General features: G+C 46.6%; 1 protein-coding gene across 1 annotated transcript in view; it reads left to right on the top strand.

The window, feature by feature from the left end:
- The first annotated feature begins 6756 nt into the window (after positions 1–6756).
- Positions 6757–20325, top strand: part of LOC135205483 (uncharacterized) — a 113325-nt gene continuing 99756 nt past the window's right edge. Inside the window, exon 1 of the mRNA XM_064236195.1 lies at positions 6757–7126. Within this exon, the coding sequence (XP_064092265.1) occupies positions 6998–7126 (129 nt within the window). The 5' untranslated portion in view covers positions 6757–6997. The remainder of the gene's footprint in view (positions 7127–20325) is intronic.

The following is a 20325-nucleotide window of genomic DNA, read 5'->3' as shown; positions in this document are numbered from 1 at the left end:
GGTGTGAAATTGACACTAAATAATGATCTACCATGGACAAAAGTATGATCCCAGCAAATGCCTGCAACAGCCACACCTGAATGGAACAAAGGTTGACGATTATGGTTAGTAAGTACTGAATATGATTTTCACCATTGCTATTTCTATTATTCTTTTATAATACGATTTTTCTATATATTTAACAACTTCATTCACTGGTAATGTAAACTATTATTCTTATATCATTAATATCCTTAACACATTGTCTACAGTAGTGATTAGAAAATATGAGCATTGGCATCAATATCTCGACCATTCACATCCGTCGTTACAAGACAAACAGGCTTCACTGCTGCGTTACCAGACCATTTTCATGAAACATAAGGGGATGGGGTAAAGGAACACTTTAAGGCAACTGTATGTGGTACATACGTTCACAATGGTCCAGTTAGAGAGCTAATAAAGAGAAATGAAGTGATCTTCTTACAGCTTATAAACTTTCTAAAAAACATATCAATGTTATTATAGGTATGCTGTCCAAAAGTACTTAAAAATCTTTTGATCACTTCGACAACCAAGAATATTTGAAGGGAAGGGCTGGAAAATTAGAAGCCATTTCATTCGGCTTGTTGATTGATAGTTTGATCCGTTTTATTCTCGACTGCCAACAGGTAGAAAATCATAAAGAAATGCTTATGTGACTAAACCAGTAAATGCAAGACAAAATCTTTCAAGACATGAATAAAACCGCTAGAGAAATGAAAGTGAAGAAAAGTACAATGCTTTATCCTTTATCTAACTTGCTGAAAATGGCAAAATAAAAACTTGGCATGACGTATACTCTAAATTTCAGACTAAATCAGGCTAGGTTGGGGCACTTTTTTCGTTGCACAAGTCAAATGGGAGCGTATGATCAGCAGCAATCACCAGTTGCATTTAAACATCGTCTCAGAGCCCACCTTTTAGGAAAAGACAGCACACTTGTAAGCTCAAAGAGCAACGTTTAAAACTGCAACAGTGAAAATGTAACATCCGCCTCATTTTCCCACGTCTGACAAGCAAGAAGCATCATTCGAAGACGAAGGAAATTCCCTTGAGAAAGAACCCAGTATATCAGCAATTTTATTTTGGTTACCAGTATTTAATATGGATGATCAAAGTGATGACTTCAAAGACCAGGAAGTTGAAGAACAAACATGGGAAGATGCCGTATGTTGGTGGGTTCATTGCTCGCAAGTTTCCACAATTGGAACATTTAGGAACAAAAGTAACAAAGGAAGATGACACAAAGATTGGTGCCATAAGCTTTAGTGAAGGGAAACTAATGAAACCTAGTGTTTCTTGATCATTTGAAATGTATGGATAGGATGTTTGATTCTCACCATGGGAGGATGTTTTAACAGCCTTGAAAGGAGCGATAATTAAATTAGCGGATGCTATTAACTTCAGAAGTCGAAATATTTTGTTCCATGCCATACAGTTTTTAGAATTCGAAATTTGAACAGACACATTAGTAGTTCCAGAAAAGCGGTGCATAGATTGAAAAAGTTAGAGACATAGCTATATATGTGCAAAATGTGATTTTATGGAGAGCTGTTAATTGTGTAATTTAGACATATATTTATATTATTGTTTAGAATGTTCTTTAGAACTCGCTTATGATTATTTAATATATTAAGATATAGTTTTCATTCTGACTATTATTTTCCTTCGGAAACATAATAGTATTTAATAACGGATAAAAAGAAGAAAGCAAAGGTAGGTTTTCTAAAATTTCAATGTTATTTGGCAAAAATGTTCTAATGATCTCTCTTATGATTATTCTTCTTAACATAGTAGAATGAAGAACCTGCATCTGACTATTAATTTATTATCAAATAGCTTAGAGTATTTAGAGAAAAAAAAGAGAAAGTAAGGGCAGGATTGCTATAGGTTAAGGGACCTGACTGCGGTTATTGTGACGTCACGCACCTAGCCGTTTGATCCTGTGCCCCAGTTTAAGCTGCGCATGACAAGATCTTATATTCTCTAGACCTTGGTTCAATTGGCCTTGGGTTCAACTAGACCGTCTCACTCGACGTACTGGACACTGGCTCAATTAAGACTTTGTATTGTTTGTTTGTATGGTGTTTTTACGTTGCATGGAACCAGTGGTTATTCAGCAACGGGACCAACGGCTTTACGTGACTTCCAAACCACGTCGAGAGTGAACTTCTATCACCAGAAATACACATCTCTCATTCCTCAATGGGACGGCCGAGAATCGAACCCGCGACCACCGAGGTGGGACGCTAATAACATGCCAACCACGCCGCTGAGGCGCTTTTCTTTTACTGTATTTGATTGTTTTCATACTTTATCATTACGTTAAATTTATTGAGAAATTCCCTTTTCATGGGAATTGTTATTGCTTTTACATACATACAGTAATATTTTAACTCTCTTTTTCTCTCCCCAACATATCAACGCTCCCTCGTTCAATCTCAAGTCAGCTGGGCGTGACGTCACCGCGGTAACGTACGATTTTATACTTCTTTTATGCTAAATGTTATATTGAAAGCTAAATTTTATATTAAATGCTGTATACTTCAATGTATTTTGTCGAATATTGTTATCATTAAACTATATATTGTAAATGAAAAAATAAATTTATACAGTTTAACTTGTACGACCCAGTAGGCCGTCGAATACAAGTATAAACTAGATAATCAATCAGTTCGAAGTACGAGCATTTGTTCAACAAACGATACAAAATTTTCTCGAAAATTTTGTTCGAAAAACGGAAAGTTCGACATATGAAACGTTCGACAAACGAGGTACCACTGTATTTTAAAACTTTATGGTTTTCCAGGTAAATGGTAGGTATGTAATCTTAGTTTCTTTCTTTTGGATGGCAACAGTTGAAATGGGGACAAATTCTACTCATAATCCCCAACAACACTAGAAGAAAAGAACAAACATAGCACACAAAATCAAAGGTCATTTGAATTAGTTTATTAGTATTCTGAGATGTTTGAAAAAAAAGTACAATACCTGAATTAGATTGTCATACATTAGCAGAGGCACCTATACCTTTGAGACATGTTATTGTTGAAAGTTTTCTGTATGTATTCAGATCTATTACAAATAAAAGTTCACTTGTGCAACAAGTGGTTTCTGCCAAATCACAAAAGTTCCAGTACCCGATTGCCATCACAATTTATGGGTGGAGACATTCCTGAAGCTACAAACTATGTTAAATTGCTGGAATTCTTAACACACAATAGTTCCTCCACCGCTGTCTACTGAATGATGCTCATACACTTCAATACTTACACTCGGGTGGCAGAATTCAACATAGCTCTTTCAGCAATATTTTTATAACAGTAGAACAACAAAACTGGTCAAGATACCAGCTTTATCAGTAGGTATTGTGAACTCAGTCAGTTGTAGAAAGTTGGTAAAAATACAGCATTCAGTTTCATAACAGCCAGATACCATGAAATTGTCCATGTTTCCAAATCAGGGAACTGCTTCAAGAAGTAAATATAGCCTGTGGAGTACAAAATGTGTATGTACTTCTTTCAAGTCTTTACCTCATTAAGTACATCACCTGGAAATATATATACCTATATAAAAAAATTGTTTAAATGCTCAATAAATGTAAGACTTAAATTGAATATAAGGCAACATGTATTTAGAGATCATACTATTAACTAATATCACTGCACTAACAATGTGCATTTAGGCTGGTAAACATTTTATTCGGTAACCAGTTGTGATTTTACTTGCTTTTATGCAGTTTTAGAGGGCGGGCAGGGACTAGCACACAGTTTAATGACTACAACCCCCTTAATCATGTTGCCTTATTTCCACTAAGAAGTTACAGGTTCACTTGACCCTACTAATAACGCACATGCCCTCAGATGGCATCACTCATTTTGTAATGTAACCTCACACAGCTGTCATCTTGGGACCTTGAGCTATAGTGTTTTTACTGACTTGTCTCTCTGGCTTTCTTCAACATATGTAGTACTTGTTAAGGTTTTCCTGGACAAAGATTTTGTCTCGGGAAGACATGGCATCATCTCAAGAAGAGATGTGCGCAATGGCACTATAGCGGCAGGTAAACATATACATTGAACGACCTGTGTATGACAGACATATCACATAAGTCACAAGCCAGCAACCTGGTCGTGACAGATTTCAGCTGAGATTGTTCAGACACGAAACTCCGCCCACTTATGCGTTCAGACACGCGGCAAGCCCATACACATAATGTTTTTACGAACGATACAGGCAGTCGTTCATACATTCGTTCAGTGTATGGGGCCGGGCCCTTAAATATGTTGAACTTGAAGGCTAACTTCCTGTTAAATTTAAGGATGAGGTCTGTGATATCTGCAGAATGGAGGACACCACCGAACATTTATTCATGTGTAAATCAATATAAAACAGATCAGGACAAAATTTAGAGCTGGAATCCCTATAGAAGTATGTAAATAGTATTGGTGTCCAATTGGACACTGTCCACTAGAGCAATAAAAATGTGATTTTGGGCGGGAGAGCTTTAGACAAATCTACCAGGATATATTTTTGTAAATGAGAAGTTGAGGTTATGGCGTGGAGAGATGTTTGGATGTGCTGTGGTGAGTGGTTGAAGGTACATTATCCTTGAAAAGATGAAGATGTTTGGGTAATTCTTTGTTTTTGCTCTCATTCCAGTCTAAAACACATGAAATATTGGCACTATTGGAAGAAGGTGGAGATATAGTCATGCAAATCCCACAGCCTGAAGGGAATGTCCTATAGATGAAGATTAGGACAAATCTGATGATGAAGCAACAGGAAACCTAATCAAGCTTGGCAGGGGCCCATTGGGGAGTAATTGTGATTTTATCGCAGCCATCAGGAAGATTCTGACAGCAGAAGTGACGAGAATCCAAGTACAATATATTCCTTAAAGAAACTAAACACAAAACAGGAAACTAACCAAAGAAGTTGTGTGGAAGGAGACCTCCCCTATCTTTGATATAAATAAAGGAAAACCTGATATAATGAAAATTAATACGCCTTTGATGTTTACATGGGTAAATGTGAGAAAGTCACTGATAATACTGGGTTAGGTCTAGGGGGAGAAACAGTCAAGAAACTACTTCTAAAAGCAAATACCCATCAAAATGCTGGATACAAAGTATTTTTTTTATTTATAACTATTTTACTTCTTACAAACTGCTGGAATAACACACAATAGGAATTTGTGCTACACGCACCGTTAGGGAAAACAGAGCAGCCAAATGTCCTCTGTCTATTTCGGGGGAAAAAAACAAATAGAGCGTAGCAATGATGTTCACAGACTCCATTATGGTACAGAAGTATGGAGATAATAATGTAGTGACAGTTGCATAAAATTCTGACTCACCAGATCTCGGTACAGCTCAAAGGTATTCAAAGGAAAAGAAAAAAAAATATTCAAAATCCACAACCAGTAGCCATAAAAAACTACAATACACACACGGGGGTGGGGGGGGGGGGGGATCAGACCCAAATGGATCAAATGGTGTCAGCTTATCGGACAAGGGTGAGACAAGGGAAATGGTCGTGGCCAATTTTCGCGTATTTCTTTGATGTTACAGTTGTAAATGCATGGCTTTTGTGGAGGAAGTCTAAAGATGGCAACTCACAGTTGCTTCAGTGTCGAAGAAATCTTGCAATTGCTATTTTGAAGTCAAATGGTTCACCATCCCTACAGAGCAAAACAGCTCCTACTCCACACACAGCTGTTAATATGATGGTCTTAACCATTGGTTAGGTGTGCAAATTGCCGCAGAAAGGCAACCTTCTCCTGTACTAAATGTAATGTAGGGTTACATCAAAAGTGTCACAAAATGTGTCACACTCAATAGATCACACGCAATGTGTCATGATAGATTAACCCAGTCTTATGCTGACACAGGCTCTTGTTCTTCAGCAGCCCGTAAGCAGTGTCGCAAAATGTATTAGATGGCTCTCTCTCTCTCTCTCTCCTCTCTCTCGTCTCCCTCTCTCTCTCAATCTCTCTCTCCTCTCTGCTCTCTCTCTCTCTCCTTCTCTCTCTCTCTCTCTCTCTCTCTCTCTCTTTACGATTCAATAGTTTTTCGGTGATTTGCTTCTTTTATTTCTATGAGTTTTAAAAAGGATATATTTTTTTCAAAGGAAATAAAATGATCAGTACTATATGTTCATGTTATTCAACTACTACCTTCTAACACACACAATACATGCAGGTATGTGCTACAGATATGTTTCTTTTAATTGTCCAACTTCCAAGTGGACACGTCCAATTTATTGGACACCTTATTATCACAAACCAATAAAGCAACAGTGCAAAAATTTTGCAGGTACACTACTTATACCAGTCTTATTAAACCCTCATAAGATAATACCGATTGACTGAGTGGTTAACTTTATCCATTTTAAGCTATCTACTGAAGTTTGGGAAAATCTGACTAAAATACCATGCATATATAGCGGGAAAGTTCGCACCAAATAAAGCATTATTTGTCATTTTTTCAATTAAACGCAACGCCTCCATACACGAACTCACATTTCCGCTTCATTTTTGTATTATTTAGAGACCTTTCATACGCTGACAATGTTGAGCGCTCATAAAAGTTTTCTTGGGACACTTAATTTTAGATTGGGATCATCTGGTTTTGCAATAATCTCATCGAAAAAATATAAATATAAATTTTGACCTATTCTATCTGTTTAGATTAAACCAGCCTTGTGCTGGCACGGGCTCTTGCTTGCTCTGCGGGAGCATGCAACTGAACTATTACTAAAGTGCATTAGAAGTTCGCAATAACAACTTGATGTATAAAACTAGATGTACATTCATAAATGGAGATTTTGCAGTAAGTTAAGACGTCATTAAGGGATCACCGGGTACAACAACGTAGTATAATTTGTATCTCTCACTCTCCGAGGAATAGCAAAAGCCCCAGAATCGTGACATCGTGTAGCGAACTGGCTTGTTTTGGTTTAGGTCAAAACAATCATGGCCCGGCGTGGACGCTTTCGGAATATCACATTCGATACCCCTGAGGAGGAGGAAAAGAAAAATGAAATTAGCTATATGCAACCGGAAATACTGCCCGTGCAGTTCATGGAGACCATTTTAAAAGAGGTAAGCTACTACGATAAACGTAGGGCTAGGGTACTAGTTAGCTAGTAGACCTGCCAGTCCTTCCGTGTCCTAGACTAGACTACCTAGCTAGCTACTACCTAGGTAGCTACTAGGTACTAGCCTATCTAGTAGCTACCTATACGTAGGTAGTAGGCTATACTACTACTTGAAGCTTCTACCTACATAGGTAGCTTAGTTAGCTACACAGATGCATTTCATTTCTAAATTCACGAAATAGCTAGCTATGATATTCAAGGTGGAATCCGGTGAATTTGATTCATTAGGTATGTTAGGTATACCCTAGGTGCTTAGGTTTTACCCATTAGGTAGGTAGGACGAACCTTTATATTGAGAATCTTTCCTAGAATGTCATGCCCTGACCTAACCAGACCTTGGTAATTCTAAAGAATATAGGTAGTACTAGCTACCTATACCTAGGTAGTACCTAGGCTATAGTAGTTCCGCACAGACTGCAGGGAACGTTACCACGGATGCGACATCCACTAGGGTAGGCATTGGGGCATCCAATGTATCTATTTCGCCGTGTTTAGTACTGGGCCATGGGGGTTAATTACAGGGTAGATCTAGGGTACTAGCTATTCCACGGCGGCCTAGACTATAGCAGTTGCAGTTTTTCTATGCAGTTTTACATCCTTCAGAATTTTAAGTCAATATTTTTTCGGACGACTGTAATTACCTACCTAACCCCCCAGGGGCCAAAAGTACTCTAAATACGGCGAATTACATTGGACGCCCCAATCGCTAGTGGATGTCGTATCCGCGGTTACGTTCCTTGCAGTCCATGTGGAACTATTTTGTAGAATTACCAATTACAGTCATCCGAAGAAGTATTACTTCAAATTCTTGTTCAGGAGGTAAAACTGCATAGAAAAACCACAACTGGCATAGTCTAGACCGCCGCGGAATAGTAATATAGGTAGCTCTACCTAGACCTTACCTCTATAACCTAACCTAGGGTGCCATACTATGCCCTGACCTGTGGGCGGGGGTGGGGGGCTGGCTGGGTTTCTTTGCCTGCAGCCTGTAACCCCCAATCAACACTAAACATGGCAGGCAATGGACTACTCAAGTTTCCATTCTTGATTCTCTTGTCGTTCTTCTAGCGAATCCAGGTATAAAAGGAAAAAAAATACATTTGTTCCGATACGTAATACAAACCCTCGGTCCTTTAACAATAGGAAGTAGCTAGCGGCAGCTGGAACGGTCGTAAGCTTCGAACAAGGGGAGAACGGTAGTTAACTGCTTGTCCGATCGTCGCGCGCCGCGCGACTGGGAGGTAAACAAATCACTTTTGCTTTCGGCCGTGTGTGGGAAGGACGTGCTCGTCATCGCTCTGCCCGCTTTGTCGTTTGCTTTGAGTTTGAGTATTTGCCCTCTCTTTCTGTATAAATCAGAGTGATTGTAAGTACTTTGCATTTCTTTTGTTAATCATTATGATGAGTGAAGAAGAAATGGAGATTTCACCATGCCCCCCGGTCGCCCGTAGAGTGTGTCCCGGGCTGGAGGGGCGTAGATGTGGGGGATTCAGATCGTTTGTCGATGTAGATCCTCACGAGGTTTGTACTCGTTGTCGGGGGCGAGAGTGCTCCCGCAACGAGCCCTGTGTAACGTGTATGCATTGGTCCGAGGCGCAGTGGGTGCTGTACGAGGGCAGGAAGAGACTTAGGCCGCCCAAGAAGTCATCGGAAAGTCCAGTGACTCCTTTGGTAACGGACACTTCGTCCTCTTTCCTGCCCCCCGGCCAGCCCCCACGTTTCGCGCCTTCCCCTGCGGGGGGGGGTAGCGGAGTCCTTCTCCTCTCTCGATCCGTCGAGTGTGGAGGAGGGCGCCCGCTACCCGGACGTCCAGTTGTACTCGGGGTCTTCCGTCCGCTCTGGGGGGGGTTCTTCTTCCCCCAGGCGCGAGGAAGCCCCTCTAACTAACCCGACTGTTGCTTCCGCAGTGTGGCCATCAGCGAAGGACGACCTGGGACAGTGTGGGAGTCGCTGGGACTGCAGGGAGTGCCGAGCATACAGGGGTTGATTCAGCGGTTGGCGGGGTCGGCAGTGGTCACTCATGGTGCGGTGACCACTACAACAACCACAATCTCGACACCAGCATATGAGATGCCACCGCATCTGGTGTACACACCACATGTAATGTCGGTGACACCCACGGCTGCAATACAGAAACCAATTTCTGCCGTGCCAAAGAGGACGGTGCCACCACCACCTGGGTTCTTTGTATGCCGACCCCGGACTTCCGCTGCCCAAAGAGTACCCCCCTGGACCTGCCGCCAGTGCCGAGGATGACGGTATTACTGCCGACAGGACGCCTGGCTCTCCTGTGGTACCTGCCGTGCCTGCCGTACCTGTTGCTGTCCCAGCCGCCTCATTCCTTTTCAGATCAGGTGCCTGCTGCTCATTCACTTTCAGATGTTCCTGCCGTTCCTGCTGTTCCTGGACCTGTTCCTGTTGTTCCTGCTGTTGGTGGTGCTGTCACAGTCTCAGGTCTTTCCGGACAGGTGCAGTCGGGCCCTGTTGCTTCGGCAACTGCCCCGGCTCCCTCCTGGATGGAAGACCTGACGTCTGTCCTGCGGAGCCTGGCGAAGAAGAAGAGGAAGAGGAAGAAGGTGTCGTCGTCGTCTTCGTCGTCTTCTTCGTCGTCTGCTGCCTCTCCTTCCCCTTCGACTTCTAAGGCCAAACAGCCGAAGAAGAAGAAGGTTGCCTCCTCCCCCCCTAAGAAGACTCCTTCGGGATCTTCTAAGGGCCCGGCTCGCACAGGCGAGCTGGGGAGCTCTTCTGCTGGTCCTCCTGTTCCTTCGGGAACGGGGCCCGTCACTTCTTCCTGCAAAGAAGAAGTTCGACGGGGACCAGAGGTGCACCAGCCTCGGTCTGGTGCGTCCTCACCTGGTGTTAGCGGTTCTGCCGCTAAACCAGGTTCCGTCTCGGCCGCTTCTCGTTCGCGAGAAGCACCGAGTGGACGCTCTTCCAAAGAAGACCGTCCAGCCAAAGTTTTGACGCCCGAGCTCGCTCGCCGTCAAGACAGCGGCGCGGAGCAGAAGACTGGCGAGAGTCGTGCACACGACTCTCGCCAGGCCAGTGGACGCTCTCGCAGCGATCAACTGGCTGCTCGGGCTGACGTGACGGTCGCTGACCGGCCACGGGTTGAGGCGAGGAAGGAGTCCCCGCGGCCGCCGGTACCAGCGGCTCGACGCGCCGAGAGGACGCTGGCCGGTCTCGACGCGACAGAGAGCCTAGCAGGTCACCCGTCCGCCGCTCCCGATGGGACCGGGCGGAGACGGTGACCAGCGGCAGCTCGCCTGACGCTAGAGATCGGTCTCGACGTTCTCAGCCGAGCCAATCGCCCCAGGCGAGCGGCAAGGCTAGGCCTGCTGCTCGACCGTCACCGCGGGTTGACGATCAGCAGCAGCCCTCCACGCACGCTGGTCCTGCCAGCGAGCGAGGGGGGAGCGTCAGGTCTGCCTCTCCCGTACCTTCAACCTCCTCGGGCTATACCGGGAGGAGCGAGGTACCGAGGAGCGATCACGAGAGGTGCGCCGCTCGTGACCCAGCTATGACGCCGTACGGCTCAGGCACGGTTTTAGGACCGACCAGAACGTACGCGCAAGTAGTTGGAGGCGACCGTCAGGGGTCTGTCGCTGTTCCTCCTTCTGAAGGAGGAGTATCGCGGGATATGCTCTTGCTGGAGGGACTGGACGGTCCTACTCCACAAGACGCTGTAACTCCCGAGATACAGAGGAACTTTGCGGAGGTCATTAAGCTGATGCGTCTGCATAATGACCTTGCGGAAGGATCGCCGCTACCACCGGCAGAGCCCACGTCCCGGCTCGAATCATTTTGGGGTCCCAAGAGGGAGCCCAAAATGATGGTGGGGTTACCGCGATCTGAGCTTGCAGACTCGGTCCTGGATCAGGTGGAGAATCTCGTCTCAGGACGGGAGGACTCGCTAAAGTCCGGACGGTCTTCTAAGCTGCTTCCTCCTCCTCTACAGCGGCAGAGGCGATTCTACGTGCCTTCGGAAGACCCGATACTGCCGAAACAGGTTAACCCGGAGTTAGCGAGGCTGACTCCAGGTGTGTCCCTGCAGCAGCTCCTGTCGGAGAACCTATGGTTCTCGCAGCAGGAGGCACTTGCCCTGGAATCTACCGCTATGGCAGCATTCCAGTCAGTTTCCTGGTTGGATTTGTGGTCCCTCACAATATCCAAAGTAGCGGCCGGCTCTGGGAGCTCTGCTCTCGAAGACGACGACGCTTCTTTTAGGAGACTGTGCCAGTCTGGAGGAAGAGCAATCTCTTACCTCGCCCATCAGACTGCTAACCTGTGGGCCGAACTTGGTTCTTCGACGTAGGGACGCAGTCCTTACCCGAGTGACCAAGGGGGCCGGGCGTGAGGCGGCACTCGGGTGCTTCGAAATGGACCTCTTAGGAGTTTCCCCAGCTCTCTTCCCTGGAGAGATGGTGGACGCTGCGGTGGTGGAAAGGCGGCGCACTGACGAGAGTGACCGCTTAGTTCACCAGGCAGTCTCGAAGGTTACTGGGCAATCTCGAGCGACTGCGGCCAAACCAAAGAGCTTGGCTAGCGCTTCCACGGCGGCGAAGACGGTTGCACCGTCCAAACCCCGTGTGAAGACTCCTGTAGTTTCAACTTCTGCTAGAGGAGGCCGCAACCAGCCCTCCTCCCAGCCCTCCTTTCCCCGAGGGGGTGCTGGAAAGAAGTCGAAACGAGGTGGGAAATGCTAGGGACGGCGTTTCCCCCTCACTGCTGCCAAGGAAGTGAGGGGGTTCCTAGCGACCATTGGGCGACTTGGCAGCGCTACGGCGCCGAGAACTGGATAGTAACGTCCTTCGGAGGGATATCTACTACCCTTCGAGTCTCGGCCCCCCCTCATCTCCAATCCGGTCCCCACCTACAGACCTATGTCCGGGGATCAGCAAAGGACAACGCTCTTCGACAGGAGATCAAGACCTTGCTGGCGAAACGAGCTGTAGAAATGTGGAGGACCAGTCACCGGGCTTTTACAGCCGCCTCTTCCTAGTGGAGAAGGCATCGGGGGGTGCTGGCGTCCTGGTTGACTAGACCTCTCTCCCCTGAACCGCTTCGTTCGCACGACGCGGTTCACGATGGAGTCGGCACGATCGGTGCTCGACTCGATCAGGGGGAACGATTTCATGCTTTCAGTGGACTTGAAGGACGCGTATTTTCAAATACCCATCCATCAGTCCTCCAGAAGTACCTCCGCTTCATCTTCGACGGGACGGTGGTGTACCAATTCAGGGCACTTTGTTTCGGTCTCTCACCGCCCCACAGGTGTTCACGCGAGTGTTCACTCTGGTGTCGGCGTTGGGCCCATTCGCACGGATACGTCTTCTGAGGTATCTCGACGATTGGCTAGTCCTGGCGAGCTCCCGCTCGCAGTTGCTACAGGACAGAGATCGACTCCTCAAGTTTTGTCGCGATCTGGGGATCGTGGATAAACTACGAGAAGTCCCGATCTCGAACCCAAGAAGAAAGATGAAGTACCTGGGTATGCTGATAGACACGGTAGCAGGGCAGGTCTTTCCCGCAGACTTGCGTATCAGCAAATTCAGGGAGGCAGCCGGCCGGTTCCTGTCTCGGCAGGAACAGGCAGCACAGCAATGGCAAGTCGTGATCGGCCATCTGTCGTCACTCGAGAAGTTAGTCCCCTCACGGGCGTCTTCACCTGCGGTCTCTCCAGTGGAGACTAAGGGAGAGTTGGTCTCAGGCCAAGGATCCTCCTTACTTTCCCGTGGCTATCACGGACAAGGTGAGGCAGGACCTAGCCTGGTTGGCCGTCGGCCGACCAAGAACCTGCTTAAGATGGAGTGCCCATACGCACTCCCCCCCCGGAGATGCTTCTGTTCTCAGACGCATCGACCGAGGGATGGGGTGCACACCTGGAGGAGTTGCTGACTGCAGGTGTGTGGGACCATCACGAAAAGCACCTTCACATCAATGTCCTGGAACTCAAGGCGGCGTTCAACGCTCTCCAAGAGTTTCAGGACCGCTTGGTGGGACACTCAGTGTGTTGATGTGCGACAACACCACAGTAGTGGCATATGTCAACAAGCAGGGGGGGCTAGTGTCTCTTCCGCTCCATCAGTTGACGGTGCAGGTGCACGAGTGGGCCACGGCTCACTCGATAGAGCTGTCAGCCACGCTACATTCCAGGCAAGAGGAATTGTAGTAGCAGACAAGCTCAGCCGTCGGGATCAGGTGATAGGGACCGAATGGTCTCTACACCAAGACGTAGCGGAAAGGCTCTTCAACCTGTGGGGGTGCGAACCGGTCGTAGACCTGTTCGCCACCCGCACAACAGAAAACTTCAGGTTTTCTTTTCAGCTGTGCCGGACCCATGGGCAGCTGCAGAGGACGCTCTCCAACACCCCTGGGACAACCTCTTCGCTTACGCCTTTCCTCCCTTCTGTCTGATTCGGAAAGTGATCAGTCGAGCACTGGTCCCACTAATCCCAATCTCAGAATGATCCTGGTGGCTCCCAAACGGCCTCAGGACCGTTTGGTATCCGGACCTGCTGGCTCTTCTTGCGGACGCACCGAGGAGAGCTACCCACTTGGCACAACCTTCTAGCCCAGCCACACGTATAACGGTACCCACCCAAGCAGTCCAGTCCCTTCAACTTCACGGCTGGCTGTTTATTCCACCATCTCTTTGCGAACGAGAGGCTTTTCTCGTAGCGCAGCAACAGAGATGGATGGACACGTCCGACAGTCCTCTGCAGCTGTGTACCAGGGGAAGTGGGCCGTCTTCTGTGGTGTGTCGTAGACAGGGTCTGTCTCCTCTCAGAGCCACTCTTCAGCAGGTAGCGGATTTCCTCGTGTTTCTTCGCCGAGAGAAGCTCCTCTCAGTACCCACAGTTAAAGGATATAGAGCAGCACTGGCGCTCGTCCTAAACTGAGGGGACTGGACATCTCAAATTCGTTCGAGATCTCCTTGCTAATGAGGAGCTTCGAAAGGTCTTGCCCACCCAGGGAACTCAGGCCCCTGCGTGTGATGTGACTCTCGTACTTAGGAGTTTGACTCGAAGACCCTTCGAGCCACTCCGAGAGTCGTCAGACAGGGATCTGACCCTCAAGACCCTCTTCTTGCTGGCCCTTGCATCGGCGAAGAGAGTAGGGGAACTACATGGCCTTTCTTATGATGTTAAACATACCAGAGGCTGGGGATCTGTGACGCTCGATTTCGTCCCGAACTTCGTAGGCTTAAGACTCAGAATCCGTCGATCCCATGACGACAGGTTTCGAGGGTCGTTTCTCCGATCCCCTCTCAGGAAAGATGGCCCCGCCTTCGGAACGGCCTTAGGCGGGGACAGATTACTGGAGGCCGCGGACGTCTCGAAACTACCGGGAGGTTCTGTGGACTATCACCGACAACGATGCGGATGAGATGCTGCTTTGTCCTGTGGCGGGAGCTAACGGCGCTATCCCTGAAGAGAACTCGACATCTCAGGCCGTGAGTGTCGACGCCTCTTCGTTAGCCACTGGGGTTTGACCAAGAAAGAAGTTTCCAAGAACCGATTCTTTCTTTGGCTTTGCGTGGATGCGGGTGGTGATCAGGAGAGCGTCGAGGCTGAATGGTAGCCGACGACCATCCGTACGCTCCGAACCGAGAGCCCACGAAGTCAGAGGTATCGGACCCTCCTTAGCGTTCCGTAAGAACTTCTCCGTGGCGGCTGGTCCTTGAAGGCAGGTGTCTGGGCCAACCAGACCACCTTCACGTCCTTCTACCTTCGGGATATTGCCCACAAGTCCTTGGATACTTTTTCCTTGGGACCTGTGGTGGCTGCTCAATACGTTGTGTAAGCTTACCCAGCACCCGAGCAGGCAGAACAGCATCGATTCCTGGTATGACTGGGAGAATGAATGTGCGAATGAGAGAGTGACTGGCTTCTCTTCACCATCTTTCTCTACCTCTACCTGTGGGCAGAGGGATACGGTCGTTACCTCGCTGGAAGGGAGTCAGATGCAGGTAAGCTATTCAACAGAGCTCCATCCTATCTCTTTAAGTAGAGATAGGAGTGTATATCCACACTTTCTCCAACAAGGGGGTAGAAAGTGGATGCCTACATGAGACAAACCCATTACTTTACATTTGCTCATGTAAAGGAAAAAGTTCTTACATGCTAGTACAAAGAGATACGCTTGCCTCTCTCTTAGTACTCGGCCCAGAGGTCTGACCATTGATCCTGCGGTGCACACCCCGATCAATCGGACAGAGGCTTGGATCCCTCCCTCGCTCTTACGACCAGGGAGGCATTCCAGGGATGGACGAACACCAGTCTGTTCATCAAAAGACTCAGATTCCTCCCACCAAGAAGTGAGTCTTCCTATTGTTAAAGGACCGAGGGTTTGTATTACGTATCGGAACAAATGACAATTTGTCGAAAATTGCATTTTTCCTAACTAATATACAACCTGAGGTCCTTTACATATAGTCCCTCCTCATGCCACCCCTCACTCTGCGTATTTTGCATGGGCCAAAAGCAAAAGTGATTTGTTTACTCCCAGCCGCGCGACGATCGGACAAGCAGTTAACTACCGTTCTCCCCTTGTTCGAAGCTTACGACCGTTCCAGCTGCCGCTAGCTACTTCCTATTGTTAAAGGACCTCAGGTTTGTATAGTTAGGAAAAATGCAATTTTCGACAAATTGTCATTTTAATTTTTCCTAGATAGGGACCCCTAAGGGTTTTAACCTGTTGACCTAGGGTAATGCATCGCAGTGTGGACACTTGCACGGACTAATGAGCCACTTTTCACTCTATATTTAATCGGTGAAACAAAAATACAATTCAATATTTAAGCACACCATTCAAAAGATTGAAGTTTCGTCAACAAAATGAGATACGTATAGGGTAAACAACCGTAGACGATTGATCGTCATCGCGCTGGCCAGGCCTTATTCACTCGATATTTAATTGGTGAAACAAGAATACAATTACAACTTCAAGCATACCATTCAAAAGATTGAAGTTTCATCAACATGATGTGATATATGAAAGCCCCATACGAACTAAAATAAGCATGTGAGCTCTTCGTAAAATATGTTTTCAAGGCAGTTTTGAAATTCAATATGGCGACAATCGCGTGGCTGGCCGTTCTAACTGCAGACAATCCACCATCTTTCCTAGGACTCATTTGAACAATGTTAGCGTATATATGTAACGTTTATTGATCTTACTTAAGATTGCAGTTGTAATCAGCCCAATAAAACAATATTTTGTTGCCTATATTAGTGAAAGTATGAAACTTTTTATTCCCTGGGGCATGGTTTGAACTGAATTCATTTTTACCTTGTAATGGGTGGTTTAATCCTTACTGCCATCTCAACTGAAACACCACAGTGCTTATTTGATTGTAATTATATACATTTTGGTCTTAATCCACTCCAAATTGCACTTGAACCACGTTGCTGTTCCTGGCTCCTAAGTACTCACTCCGCAAACGCAGTTACGAGCAGCAGACGACTACACTCTATGAGGTGGAAAGCTTTATTCCCTTAATTGTTTACTTTACTCATTATTTAGTTTAACTTTACTTCAAAATGTTTATATAATTCATGTCTATTATCCCTTTTTTGCAGCCAACTTAACCCTGAAAAATTACAGATATTTCTGAAGTACGAGCAGACGACGGCAAAAAGACTCATCATTGCTCAGCTAGTGGAGCTTCACACATACGCCGATGCATTTACAAACTGTTTCCATGAATTCTAGCTGTCATAGTAATGCAGAATGATAAAATTGCTGTAATATGTATGTATGCTACAAATAGATACACTAATTTCACTTATTTCCCCGGTTTTGTGTAAGTCTTATACCCAGTTTGGAGGGTAAACACATACCAATTGACAACACTGATAGACAATTGAAGAGTGCTAGCAGTAACTCTGCACGGAGTGCAAGGAACGGTCCTGTGAATGTGAAAGCCACTCGGGATCAGCTTGGCAAGTGTATTTCGCTATGTTTAGTACTAGCCCCTGGGGGTTAATTACATTCAACTGACAAAAAATAATAGTAAATTCTTAATATCTAAGCAACCAAACTAGGTATAAAAAGGCAATTTCCAAGGAAATACTGTTACATGATATGTAGGCACCTTTACGGCGTGTTTAGTAGAAGCACGTTGTGGATTACCATAAAAACTTAACAGAAGACTGTAAACATGATAAAGGTAATGACCCCCAAGAAATATTGTTAATTTTTCACAGTGTCTTTATTACTAGCCACCATAATCAGTGTGACTTTTCCCAGCCAAAATTGCTTCTTTTTTCATTTGACTTTATTTCCGGCCACCATTCAAACTACCCTCCATGTCTGGACCTAACTTAGGGCACCATGCCCTGATCTGGCTGGGGTTCTTTGCCTCCCCCCAAATAACATTGAATGTCCCTGTCTCCTTACTGTGCATTCTATCATAACTATTCCAGTGTGACCTAATACGTACTGTCATGAAACCAGTTTTGGAATAAGTACCATTGTATTAAAACTATTACAAAGATTGTATAGTATGGGGGTCAGGGTTACTGTTGGCCTAGTAGGTATTTCTGAGGGAATAGCTCAAATATCGAGTGTAAACTTGTAATTTGAGCGATCAATGTGTCATCTCTGATAGGAAGATGACCGGGACTCAGATGATGCTAGATCATTTCTTTTCTTACTGAGTTTCATCGAACGGTAAGAGGGAGAACAATATTCAGATACCTCTCCGTGACCAGGAACGATAACGTTCGTGTGCAACGTCTGTCAAACTGAAGGGGCCTAACCTTGAGTTCATCATCTGAATTCCAACTACAGTGGTCCCCCCGTATTCGTGGGGATGCGTACCAGACCCCCCCGTGAATAGTTAGAACCCGCGAATGTTTGGAACCCCTATGAAAATGCTAAAAAAAACAGCCCTATTGTTCCGACACGGCATACAAACCTTCGGTTCCTTTTACAATAGGAAGGTACTAGCGGCAGCTGGATAGGTCGTAAGCTTTCGAACAAGGGGTTCGGTAGTTAACTGCTTGTCCGACAGGCGCTGCGCGCGCGACTGGTAGGTAAACAAATCACTTTTTGCTTTCGGCCTGCTGGCGTGTGACGTGTATCATCGCTCTCTGCCCGCTTCATCGTCGTTTGCTTTCGCATGATTGTGTTTTTTTTCTTTTCTATGTATCTAGTGAAACTGAATTGTAAGTACAATCATTTCATTGAATTCAATTGTGAATTAAAGGATCTTGGCTTCACAACGCCCTCCGATTACCCGAGTGCCGGGACTGAAGGGCGTAATTCGGGAATTCATTTTCCCAGAATGATCCTCGTATTGTGTATGCTCGGTGCCGAGGGCGGGAGGGGCGCTCGCTCGAGCGTTATATTGGGTTGGAAATGTGTAGATGAAAATCGTAAGTAAGTGCTCTTTTCATTTATATTTTTTTGACCTGTATGCCCGTTGCCGAACGAATGCGCTCGGCACGGAAACTTATTCAGTATGAAAAGTGGAATCGCAAGTACAGTATTCTTTTTTCATTTTCATATGTTTTTATTTTTTTTTTTTTTTTTTATTGTAGGTAGCAATACTCATTTTGGATCAGTTTCCGAGCTTACCCGGAGATTGATCCTTCCCCCTTTTATTTTGAATGAAGTGAATCGCAAGTGCAGTTCTTTTTCATTTTCATTTTTTTTCCTTTTTTTATTTGAGATTGCATTGTTGGACTGGGATCAATGTTCCGCTATTCACGGGAATTGATCCTTCCCCTTTTATTTGTATGAAGTGAATTCGCAAGCACAGTAGTCTTTTCATTTTCATATATTTGTTGATTGCATCAATTCATTATGGATCAAGGTTTCCAGAAACCTTGATCCATCAAATAAAAGGTAAGGATGGAACCTTTCCCCCACCCTTGCGCCTCAGGTACCGATGGGCGAAACAATCGCGCTCGATTCCGAGCCCTGATTCATTGGTGAAGTGAATCGTTTGCAAGATGCATGTTTTCATTTTGTTCCATTATTATTGATTGCATCAATATTATTTGGTTCAAGTTACCGCTCAGTCAGGGAATTGATCCTTATGCCTTGTATTCGTGCCGATGGCACGATTGCTCTAGGGCTCTTATTTTGTTGTTGCGTACATGGGGTACTGTGCGGGGGTGGGGAACGAGACCCCCCCCCCCCCCCACGCTCAGTTCCCACAGATGGCTCTTCCCTTGGGGGGGGGGAGGTTATCGGCGTTCTTCTCCTCGCCCGATCGTCGAGCGCGGGGGAGGGCGCTCGGTGCCCGATGTACAATTGTATTAGGGGTCTTCCACTCGTTCGGAGGGATCAAACCCCCAAGCACGAGGGGATTTCCCCACAATTAATCGCTACTACTATTATTTCCGCAGGTGCTACTGCCACGGAGCGTGGACCTTGGTGAGGTATGGGCGTCCTTCCAATTGCAGAGCGTGCTGGTGTCCAGGGGCTGCGGTTCTATGTCTGGGCCTACTGCGGTCACCCATGGAGTGGTGACCCACGCAACCAGGTGACGACGTCCCTCCTCACCTGGTGTACTCGCCTCACGTGTATCAGTCTTGCCTACAGCCGCTGTGAAGTGCCGTTCGCCGTACCGAGAGGGGGCGTGCCGCCGCCGCTCGTGGTTGCCGCGCTGCAGCGACCACACTTCCGCTGCCCTAGAACTCGCCCCTGGACCTGCCGCCGGTACCAGGATGTTGCTGGCTGCTGCTCCACTTCCTGTGTTTCCTTTGGTGCTGCCTGCCGTACCTGCCATTCTGGGATGAGTTGCTGCTGGGCACGCTCTGTTTGCCGTTGCTGCGCTGGCTGTCCTGCCTGGCTGTCTGCCGTTGTGCGCGGGATGTCCACCGATGATGTGCTGGCCGTGCCTGCTGTTCCTGAGATGCCCATACCTGCTGATGTCGTCCCTGTTCGTGGTGGTACTACCCCAGACTTTGGTCTGTCTGTACAGGTGCGTCCGGGCCCTGTGGCTTCGGCTACAGCAGCCCCGGCTCCGCCCTGGATAGCAGATCTTACGTCCTGCCTGAGGAAGCTGACGAAGAAGAGGAGGAAGGGTCTCGTGGTCGTCGTCTTCATCTTCTTCATCGTCGTCGGCCGCCCGCCTCTTCCCCTTTCGACTTCTAAGGCTTTACAGCGAGGAAGAATAAAGGGTCG

The sequence above is a fragment of the Macrobrachium nipponense genome, chromosome 24, assembly GCF_015104395.2.
Source record: "Macrobrachium nipponense isolate FS-2020 chromosome 24, ASM1510439v2, whole genome shotgun sequence".
NCBI classification, from domain to species: Eukaryota; Metazoa; Arthropoda; class Malacostraca; order Decapoda; family Palaemonidae; genus Macrobrachium; species Macrobrachium nipponense.
Note: the sequence above shows the minus strand (reverse complement) of the source record. Positions and strands in the feature narration are given on the sequence as shown.